The 12,241-nt window shown below is 31.4% G+C and overlaps 1 protein-coding gene across 1 annotated transcript in view; it reads right to left on the reverse strand.

The window, feature by feature from the left end:
- cacna2d2a (calcium channel, voltage-dependent, alpha 2/delta subunit 2a) overlaps window positions 1-12,241 on the reverse strand; it is a 227,959-nt gene that overhangs the window by 61,414 nt on the left and 154,304 nt on the right. The window contains exons 7-9 of the mRNA XM_051111737.1: window positions 10,630-10,635; window positions 8,211-8,342; window positions 8,063-8,120 (exon numbers count right to left, since the gene is read on the reverse strand). Of these exons, the coding sequence (XP_050967694.1) occupies window positions 8,063-8,120; window positions 8,211-8,342; window positions 10,630-10,635 (196 nt within the window). The remainder of the gene's footprint in view (window positions 1-8,062; window positions 8,121-8,210; window positions 8,343-10,629; window positions 10,636-12,241) is intronic.

A 12,241-nucleotide genomic window follows, 5' to 3' on the forward strand; every position in this document is an offset into this window, starting at 1 on the left:
TAATACTATGGTAATTTTAAAATATACCATAGGGCTAAGTGTTCCTGTATGATAAAGTACTGTGGCTGTACCACAGTAAAATGATGGTAATACTACGGTACTCATTTTTCATATGGTACTATGGTACTATCATAGTTTTTTGGACATGCACAATAAGGCAATTTTGAATTTACTGTGGTAGTACTATGTAGTACGGTACAGTAACATTATGGTAATCTGACATGGTATTTACGTGGTACATAACATGGTATTTACACTATACATGTCCTAAATACCACGGTAGTACCATGGTAAATATAAAAAAGTAACAGTTTTTGCTGGAAATACTATGGTACTTTAAACTATATCATTGTAATGAAATTCAAGTACCACGGTACTTTCATGTATACCACAGTACTATCACAGTACATGTCCAAAAAACTACGGTACATTTTTATTCTAAGTGCTTCTGTATGATAAAGTACATTTATGGTAATACTATGATAGTATGAAAAATCAAAATACTGAAATTTATGTACCATTTTATTTTCAAAAAGCACCAAAAATACTACAATGTTTACATTTTTGAACATAGTCCTACTTTTTGGACTTGTACCACTGTAATATCAAAGTATGCATTAAAGTACCTTGGAATAACATGTAAAAAAGTAGTATGGCAGTACCATGGTACTTTGAAAAATACCATGGTACTGAAATTAATGTAACAGGGTATTTACATGTGCAAAAAATGGACTGTGGCAGAACCATGGTACGATACTGGTATCAGACGGTAATACTATGGTACTTTAAAATGTATATGGAACTGAAATATCCATCAGATTCCTCATTCAGTATCTGGATTTTATCACTCGACTGCAAATATGAATGCAAACCAGTTTCTCAACTTGGATTTGCAGTGAAACACACTGACAGTTTCACCGTCAGTGTTTAATTTGCCCGGAGAGCAGGAACAGGACTGACAGGCCTCCATCTAGTTTGGGCGGCTCTTCATGGCGTTTGAGCAGCTGCCATAATATTTACTTAGGAGCCAGATTGACTTTTCTCAGAAATCAATATGTGCTTTGGCTGTGCTGAATATCTGCTACGCTGGGCTGAACCTGCATGGTAATGGCTTCTCTGTAACGCTCCGATAACAAAACATACACCTCTTTCTGTTTCTCCTTCAAACTCTTCCAATCAATCCTCGCGCCTTTAGCCGTCGCTCAGGCTCTCTCCCCTAAATCTTCACCCTCTCCGGCGCTCTCCCGTCGTCCTTCGCTAACGTGTGTAGACATACGTTATAATAGTGGCGTGTTAATAATTCATGTCAGAGCAATTGGAGACAATTAAGTGTGTTGACTGGGCCATTCATTTTCCAGTCCAGTCAGAGTCAGAGTAGATGTAGAGTGTCAGAGTGCCGATCACCTCCACCAAAGACATCTTCAATAGCTCAACTGTTTGTCATAGACACCAATGAGAGACTTTTTCTTAAGTGTTCTGATTTTCCTCCTTAAAGGGATAGCTTACCTAAAAATGATCATCATTTACTCACCCTCATGCTGCTTCCAAACCCGTATGACTTTTTATGTTTGTTTACCAACATTCTTCAAAATATCATCTTTTGAACAATTTGAGAGTGAGAAAATTTTTGGGTGAACTATCCCATATAATGTCACATTTGTCTCTCCTTGAACTTTAGAAATGATCTAAACAATGTTGCTTTTGTTTACAATTACAAGTCAGTGATCTCAGTGAATATTGAGAAATAATTCTTTATCCAGCTCTTTTGATGTTTTATTTTTTATAAATTATATTAATCTGTTTATTTTTTTAAAGCTAAAAAATATATTCTATATTCCCATACACATTATAAAAGTAATATTGCTTTAAAATGTTAAAATATGTTGAAAATGTCATTATGTATGTTAAAAACACTACTTAACTGTGCATTAATTTGCCAATGTAATAAAGAGTAGGTAAATATATTAAGTATATTTTTTTCAGTTTAAAAATATTTTTTCACCAGTTATTTAATTATTAAACAGTTCAAATAACTATATATTAAACATTAAATATTGCCTGAAACTAAATACTGTTTAAACATACTATTACTATACTATTTAATAAATATGGTAATTTAAAATTTAATAAATAGTTCATATATACATATACATGTTTTTAAACAGTAGGTAAATATATTAATTATATTTTTTAATCAGTTTAAAAATATTTTTTCACCAGTTTAAATTATTAAACAGTACAAATTAATATATAAAATATTAAATATTGCCTTAAAATGATACAAGTAATGTTTATTTATTTATTTTTTTATCTATCTTCACAGCTTAAAATCATTTGTAAAAACTAATAAATAACTAAAGTTTTTTTTTTTTTTTTATCAAAGTGTCTATCAAAGCTCTGCTTCAAGACATGTAAACCCGTGGCCAACAGTTGCTAATACATCACAGCTAGTACTATATCATCTTTAGCATAGCCACAATGCTATTTTAACCAATCGGTATCCAGTATCAGATCTATCTGTTTAATAATAGCCCAGTATAATAAAAGTTTCCTCCAAGTTTCTTCCAAACTCCTGCTCTGGCGTCTTTGAGACATTAGCTGAGCTAAGCAGCAGGCTGTTATTTGAGTGGTCAAGCCGTGCAAAGAGTGTAATACACAATGACAGCGTGTTGACCATAATCATGCAAACTTGACCTGACACATCCCGACTCCCCCTGCTGCCACGGCCTGCCAATCAGCAGAGCGGAGCGCAGGTTGCCAAGCAACAGTCTGAAAAACAGCTCTGGCGACGTGTGCGGGGGGTTAAAGAGCAGCGGGCACACGGCCAGTGTGACACATGCTTAGACGCTGGTGGTGCTGCTGCTGCTACACACGTGTCAAAAGAAGACAGCAGTAATACCTACAAAGAGACATTCAGCATTTACACTCAGAGTAACCTTCCTACAGTATGCCATCTCTGATCACCTGGCCCAGTTTGTTTATGAGTGAATCACCTGAGCACTAAATGCCATGATACAAATCACCCTGGAGCTGATGACAGCACACACACACACACACACACACACGATTTATAAGCTTGTTTCCTCATGGGGACAAAAAAATGTCCCCACAAGAACAAGGGTTTTGGATATTGCTATCTTCATAACATAGGGTACACCTGAACCACACACACACTTTTAAGAGCCATTGAAAAATAAATATATCTACCAATAAATCTACCAATAAATAATGAATAGGCTTTTAGAAAATAGGTGCAACAGCGATATTTTTAAAAGACACCAATGTTCAGTAAATAATAACTAACTATTAATAATAATAATAATAATTATTATTATTATAATTATTAAAATAACTAATTCTAAATATATATATAGTTTTCATAAATAATATTAAAAAAAAATGAGTAGATGTAAAAATATATCTTTTATTAAAATAAAAAAAATAAAGAGGTCCAAAAGCAGTATTATAAAATGTTTAATAAATACTGTAAAAACTTATTAAATATTTATGTCATGTTATGGTTAAATATATAAGGTTAGAAATAATATTTACTAATATTAAATATATATTTATTATGAAATATATATATATACATATATATGTGTATATATACATATATGTGTGTGTATATATATATATGTGTGTGTGTGTGTGTGTGTGTGTGTGTGTTTGTGTGTATATATATATACACTACCGTTCAAAAGTTTGGGGTCAGTAAGACTTGTAATAGTCTTTAAAGAAGTCTCTTATGCTCATCAAGGCTGCATTTATTTGATTAAAAATATAGAAAAAAAACAGTAATATTGCAAAATGTTTTTACAATATAAAATAATGTTTTGTATTTTAACATACTTTAAAATAGAATTTATTCCTGTGATGAAAAGCTGAATTTTTATCAGCTGTTACTCCAGTCTTAAGTGTCACATGATCCTTCAGAAATCATTCTAATATGCGAATTTATTATTAGAATGATCAATGCTGGATAATATCAACAGTTGTGCTGCCAAATATTTTTTGGAACCTGTGATTTTTTTTTTTTTTTTTTTTTTCAGGATTCTTTCATGAATAACAAGTTTAAAAAGTACAGTGTTTATTCAAAATATAAATATTTTATAACAATGTAAATTATTTATTATTAACTTTTAATAAACGTTTAATTATTAACTTAATACATCCTTGGTGAATAAAAGTATTAATTTCTTAAAAAAAAACAAAACAATAAAAACGTACTGACCCCAAACTTTTGAACGGTAGTGTATATATATAATTTTATAATTTATATATATCATTTTTAATTATTAGTTTTATTATTTATAGTTCATACATAATCATTTAAAAAATATGAGTAGATGTAAAATGCATAATTAATAAAATATAGCAATTATTAAAATAATAATTAAAATAATAGCAATATTAAAAATAATACAACTTATTAAAAACAATATTTATGTCATGTTATGGTTAAAACCAATATTTAATAATATGAAAAATAATAATTGTAATAACATGTAAAACATGCAATAATGAAATGTGCAACAGCAATTTTACAAAAAACACTAATGTCTTTATTAGAATTTTAAACACTTAACACTATAAAATAATATTACTTTTAAAATTATATATACATTTAATTTATGTTACAGCTTCAAAATGTTTCTCATCCCATCATAATTGACAGCTGGTTAGTTTTACTGTGCTGAGAATTTTGTTTTTGTTACAAAATACAAAGCAGCTTTTGTAATGATGCTAGATTTATCATTTTTTATGGATAATTTATTAATGCATTTTATGCATAATCTTGTATTTTGGTTTGTGTTCATTAAGTTTGAACAAAAGGAGAAAATAATGAAAAAAAAAAAAATCATTCATTTTTAAATGTAAACTGTAAATTAGCATAAAAAGTATTTAATACACTGGAATATCAGATTGTATGGTTATTTCATATACATATGCATTTTTGATGCATACACTGTGATATGCACCATAATCATGATATGAAATGACTCATTAAGGGGGTCAGAGACAAATGGATGATGCCCTCATCTGAGGAGGAGTTTGGTCGTACCTCACACCGCACAAACCCGCACACTGTAGACGTATGAAAACACAAACAGCATGTGGAGCGGAGCGCCTGCTGATAACGTGCTCCAAACCAATTCATCATCCCTGCGCTTATAGAGCTGTTGTGTGTCTGTACGGCGGCGCTGGCCTACCCTCTCGCAAAAGCATTAAAAGCAGCTCATTAAGTCTGTAGAGCGTGTTGCATCACAACAAAAACAATGTAGAGCTCGCTCCGGCTCATCAGCAACATTAGCGCTTTGTCAGCCAAACAAGCTAACTAGCTGCCTGCTCGTGTTGTTCGTCTTTAGGTTAAAAGCTTCTTACAGGTATATTGGGGATTGTGCTTTTTTTTTGCACCGGAGACACTTTCCCTGAGTGTGAACTTAATTACTCTGTCAAAGAAGAGGCTCATTAGTGCCTCGCTAACACTCCCATACTCTGGGAAACACCGCGGCACGCTCATCCAGCCGGCTAACACGTAAGCACCTGATAACAACTTGTTTTCCATTTAAACACCTTGCTTTTCCGTCTAAACAGCTTTTTCTTTCTTCATTAAGTAGACAGAGATGTATTTCTGAGGGCGATCGTCTCTCTGTAGGGGTGATGTGGCGTAGCGGCTAAAGTTATACCCTCGATCATGACGCCGAACCCTGGGCTAATCCCGAGGGGATTGTTCCTATAACAAGTGTACGACGAGTCGCTCTGGATGAAAGAATCCGCTACATGTTCTACCTACTAAGCACTTTGGCCCAGGCTAATGCACTGCTGCCATGTTCACTTACTTATATCACACAAGAAAAATACCTACTTTATTGTTAATGAGAAAGTCAACATATTTTTGAGTGTGCAGCAAAATTTTGCCCATATTGTGACCATATGCATCATAAATATGCATGTGGAAATGAATGAAGGCATGAATACTGTTAGCAAAATAACTAAATAATTAATGAATAAAATGAAGCCAAACAACTTGCTAAATTATAATAATTAAGTAAACACAATAACTTCTGCTAAATGAATGCACAAATAAATATCTTATGCAGAATAAAATTGGTTAATAAACAAAAATGACTTAAAATGCACAAATAAATAAATATTTTAACATCTAAATAAATGCATAAAAACACATATTTACATAACTTTGGCTAAATAAAACATAAATTAATAAAAAACGATGTAGGCTAAAATTATATGTATATTATAAATAAACTGAAAATAAATAAATAAATAGTTCATGGATCAAATGAAACCAAATAACTTCTGCTAAATAAAGATATGCTAAAAAGTTATGCTAAATTAAAATAATCTATTTTATTCTGCATAATTTATTAATTTATTTACTTTTGTCTATTCATTTAGCTGAAGTTATTTTGTTTACTTAATTATTTTAATTTAGCATAACTTTTTAGCATATCTTTATTTAGCAGAAGTTGTTTGGTTTAATTTCATTTGCTAAAAAGTTATGCTAAATTAAAATAATTAAGTAAACAAAATAACTTCAGCTAAATGAATACACAAGTAAATAAATTTATAAATTATGCAGAATAAAATAGATTAATAACCAAATTGACTTCAATGTAAAAAGCATAAATTAATATTTTAACATCATCTAAATAAATGCATAACAAGTAAATATAAACATAACTTTTACTAAATAAAAAATTAAATAATTAAATGTAAAAAATATTTAGGCTAAACTTAAATGCATAAATAAACTAAAAATAAATAACTAAATAAACCAAAAATAAATAAATAAATACAATTATTTCAGCCAAATATATAACTAATGCAAAAAAAAAACAAACAGAATTAAATAAGTTCAGCTAAATTATTGCATAAGTAAACAAATGAACAGCATGCCGAATAAATAAATTAATTAAATAAAATGTCTTCAGCTAAATAAAAGCATAAGTAAAAAAAAATATTTATTTTAAATTCATCTAAATAAATGGATAAAGATGTAGATGAATAACTTCTACTAAATAAAACATAATTGCATAAATAAATAAATAACTCCAGCCAAATATATAAACAACTGATGCTAAATAAAAAAAATAAAATAATATCAGCTAAATGAATGCACAAGTAAATAAATAAATGACTGATGTAATAAATGCTGAATAAATTAATTAATTAAATAAAATGTTTTCAGCAAAATAAAGCATAAGTTAAAAAAAATGTTTTAAATTAATCTAAATAAATGCATAAGGAAGTAAATAAATAACTTACACTAAATAAAAAATTAATTAAAATTAACTTTAGTTTATTTAAATTAAAATGTAAAAATAATTTCAGGTAAATAAATAAATAAATATATGTCATGCTGAATTAGTTAATGAAATAAAATGGCTTCAGCTAAAAGAAAGCATAAGAATTTTTTTTAATTCATCTAAATAAATGCATAGAGAAGTAAATACATAACTTCTACTAAATAAAAACAATTACATAAATAACTTTAGTTTATTTAAATGAATATTAAATAATATTTTAAATATCTAATATTTAAATTCAGTTAAATACATAAAACATGTAAACAAATAAATGAATAAATTCTTCTAAACACTAAAACTTCAACTAAATTAATTATAATTAATTCAGCTTAAATGACTGTTGCAAACAATTTCAGCCAATTTTTCATTGATTTGCTCTTCACAGCTAAGTTTTATTCTAATTTTGGAGGTTGCACACATCAAAAAATGAATGCTTTGCCATGACAGTACTTGCTTTAGCTCCTCTTGCACAGTGTGCATAATGCATCATAATGTAAAGTATCCCATATAGATCTAAAGCGAGCACATGGGGCCAGACTGGCCCCGCTGAACGCCGCTGACACATCCTGACCCCCGGTCTAGGCGGCACCGTAAACTGCGGCGGTTCGACTTAATTTGAACTTCACACGCTTGCTTGCTCTTTGCAGCGGAGGCCGCCGGGAGTCGGTGAAAACAACAAGATCAAAGTCAGACCAAATGGAGTCTTTCCTCCGCCGGCTGACGGTACTCACCACGGGCGTCTCCTCACATCATACAGGTCAATCTTGTTGGGTGCTCTCCACTTTGTGGCTAGTGGGAAAACAGAACACACTTAGAGTCTGCTGGCAGAAATGGATGTACTGTGGGTTTACAGCAGGGATTTCATCAGAAGAGCTTTACCTGGGTAGTATCTGGTGACTCCGGTGGCGCTGCCGAAAACCTGCCAGCGCAGCGAAGGATCCTCACGACTGTTTTCAATGAAGACCCTCTCCAGAGACTGAGTCCAGTTTAGCTCATTCAGAATCGTGGGAGCTGCAGGAGACACCAAAATCACATGATTATGAAACATCATTTAAGCATTCACATTTGATTTAGGTTTTGCTTCTGAGCCATATATTTTTAGTCTTTTTAGTTCTTATATACACTAATGTTTTTTTTTAAGAAATTAGTACTTTTATTCAGCAAAGATGCATTCAATTGATCAAATTCTGAACCTGGTCTTTTAAACCACTGACAAACAAGTCCTCATATCCACAAACAATATCAAACCAAAACACAAAAGCAGATATTTCTGATAACAGAGACACACGCGTCAGAACTCCATAAATATGGAAATATTCAGAGAAGCACTTGTGACTGTCGCGAACGGTCGGACGCCATCTATCCCTGCGGTGTCTGAGGAGAGTGTTCACGCATCACGCCTGACCTTGCACAAGGTCATCACCGTATGGAGGGAGAAACCGCTCACTACTGATCCACACACATTCTTAAAGGAGAAAGCAGAAAAGGTTTTACGATGGGAGACTCTCTAGATCATCTTTTATTCTCTAGTTCAGTAGCATCTACAGTACTGGTACTGCAATGCAATATAACATCAGGAAGTTTATCAAAAAGGCTTAATGACAAAACCTGACCTGTTAGTTGCTATTGTTAGTGTTTATGCATTTTATAGGTGGCTAGAGAGCATATTATTGGACACAATTTGTATATACTCCTGCCAAAACAGATGATTGTTTGTCCATTTTAGTCATATTAGAGAAAAACAGTAAAATTTTTAAAGTACAGTACCATTCAAAAGTTTGAGGTTGTAAAGTTTTTAATTTTTTATTTAATTAAGTCTCTTCTGCTCACCAAGGCAGCAGTTACTTGATCAAAAATACAGTAAAAACAGTAATAAGTACCTGTTTTCTGTTTGAACATATTTATAAAATGTAATTTATTCCTGTGATGCAAAGCTTAATTTTTCAGCATCATTACTCCAGTCTTCAGTGTCACATGATCCTTCAGAAATCACTCTAATATGCTGATTTGCTGCTCAAGAAACATTACTATTATTATTATTATCAATGTCGAAAACATTTCATACTGCAAGAAATACTGTTCATACTGTTTAAACTGCTTAATATTTTATGAAAAACTTCTGTATGGACTTCTTTAAGGTCTGCCTTTAATGTCTTATTTGATCAATTGAATGACTTTATTCTGAATAAAAGTACTAATTTCTTAAAAAAAATCTGATTAAAATGAAAAAATGAATAAAATTAAAATAAAATCAAGTGAATGCTTGAATAGAATGTTCAAAAGAACAGCATTTGAAATACATACATATATATATATATTTTTTTTTTTTTTTCTTTTTTCTTTAATTAATTTTAATTAATTTCCTGAAAAATAAATACATAAATAAATAAAATAAAATAAATCCTGACCCTAAACGTTTGAACGGTAGCATATTTTCTGAACGTTTTAGCAATACATTAGCTTTTAGATGACCTTAAATCTCACAGAATCTAGATAAAAGCCACAAAAACACCTTTTTGATTTCAGAGGTCTTTGTGCTTGGTCATAAAGTTAATAAATCCATCATAAGGTTAGATCAGCAAGGCATGATGCCCTTTATAAAATACAAAAGCAATACTGTGTCTAAAAAGAAACCCAGCAGCCTTACTGATATGCTAACCAATAACTGACATAACATAAAACACTTCTGCATGAAAATACAGATTGAAACCAGCTTCTAAATGCAACATAACATCATGTCTAATGACCTCAAACTAATTCAAGCGAGCTTTAGAGAAAACTAAGCAAATGTTAAATGACCACTTATATCTCAGCTTTTCATAACCCAGGCGGATGAAGGAATCTCGGTTGACAGGACGCTCTGCACACATTGGATTCGGTCGTGTCTTGATATCTTCCCACCTCTGTACGCCGCTCGAGAAGGTTTTCGGACCCAGACGTACAGTAGGTGCACTAGCTTCATTTAACTGACAAGCGTACTCCACTTTTGTCCAATGCAGTTTGTCTCAGAGAGCAAGTAAAAGTTTTGCAGCGTGTCTCACTCTCTCAACTGTCTGTCTCTACCTGTGCTGCGGTTCTTCCGCACGGCTGTCTGCTCCGCTCAGCTCTCTGTTTTTCTCTTCTGTCTCTGTTTGTTACGCTCAGCGTGTCAGTAATGTCTCTCCATCTTTCGTGGTCCCTCCGTCACCAGCGTCCGATCCGCAGCTACCCACCTACATGACACGCAGCGCAAACGCTGACCTGACGCTGCCAGAAAACGTCCTCCTCTGTCCATTGCTTCTTTTCTCTTTATATTCACATCCTTCTTATTGAACTAACACATCTTTCATTCACTTCCTTACTCTCTGATTCCTTCTATCTATCTATCTATCTATCTATCTATCTATCTATCTATCTATCTATCTATCTATCTAGTTCATATATAGTTCCCAGTATGTCCGCTTTCTGTATGCATGCAATAACTGGATGATCTACTATATTTGACAAAATGTGCATGCATGCAACCAAAGCACATGACACTGCACCCCACAATGCAATGCAGCTCACATTTAGTGAGTTGACCTGGAAGCAATATCAAAATTCATCTCCCTCAAGCTGCCAAAAGTAAGTGATAAATTAGACATATATTCATATATGTATATATATATATATATATATATATATATATATATATATTAGTGCTATCAATTAATCGTAATAAATACAAAGTATGTTATTTATATATATATATATATATATATATATATATATATTTTATATATATATATATATATATAATTTATTTTTAATATGTATTATATTATATAATATTATATATTAGTGCTGTCAAACGATTAATCACGATTAATCGCATCCAAAATAAAGGTTTTTGTTTACTTAATATTTGTATACTGTGTATATCTATTATGCTTATATAATTTACACACATGCAGTATATATTTTGAATATATTTACATATTTAAATGTATATATATATTCATATTTAAATATAATTTATATTATATATAAATATTTTTAGTATATAAACATAACACATTTTTCTTAAATATAAACATATGTGTGTGTATTTACAAAAACACAATAAATATACACAATACACACACATATAGTATGCAAACAAAAACTTATTTTGGATGCAATTAATCATTTGATAGCACTTGTATTTATATATGTATGTGCTATCGAATGATTAATCATATCCAAAATAAGTTCTAACTATATGCTCCCAAGACTGCATTAATTTGATCCAAAAATACAGCAAAATCAGTAAAATTGTGAAATATTATTGCAATTAAAAATAACCGTTTTCTATTTGAATATATTGTAAAATGTAATTTATTTCTGTGATGCAAAGCTGTATTTTCAGAATCATTACTCAGTCTTCAGTATCACATGATTCTTATGAAATCACGCTAATATGCTCATTATAATTAGCAATGTTGAAAACAGGTATGCTTATCCATATGTTTTGGAAACAGTGATACATTTTAATTTCTAGATTCTTATATATATATACAAAAAGAACAAAAGAACAGCATTTATTTGAAACAGAAATCTTTTGTATAGTACGTTACTACTGAAAGGTTAAAGCTCTGCCATAGATAAAGTTGTTTTTTTTACTCTTCCATATAAGAGTCTGACTTGTAAGTGTGTGTATAAGTGTGTCTTTGAGTCAAGGATACACTGACAGACTCCCGCACACACTGCTTACAGCACTATCAGACACACACAGGGTGGTATATGCAGATTCAACCATACTGGAGTGGACAGCAGCTGGGACAAACACACACACACTGGGCTGTGGCAGGTCGTCCAAGCAGAATTACGAGGGCTGGGTAGATAAGGAAACAGACGCAAAACAAAGGCCCCGGTTGATTTATTTACAGAGGACGCGACGTGCACCGGACAAT

The sequence above is a fragment of the Labeo rohita genome, chromosome 6 (assembly GCF_022985175.1).
Source record: "Labeo rohita strain BAU-BD-2019 chromosome 6, IGBB_LRoh.1.0, whole genome shotgun sequence".
Taxonomy (NCBI): Eukaryota; Metazoa; Chordata; class Actinopteri; order Cypriniformes; family Cyprinidae; genus Labeo; species Labeo rohita.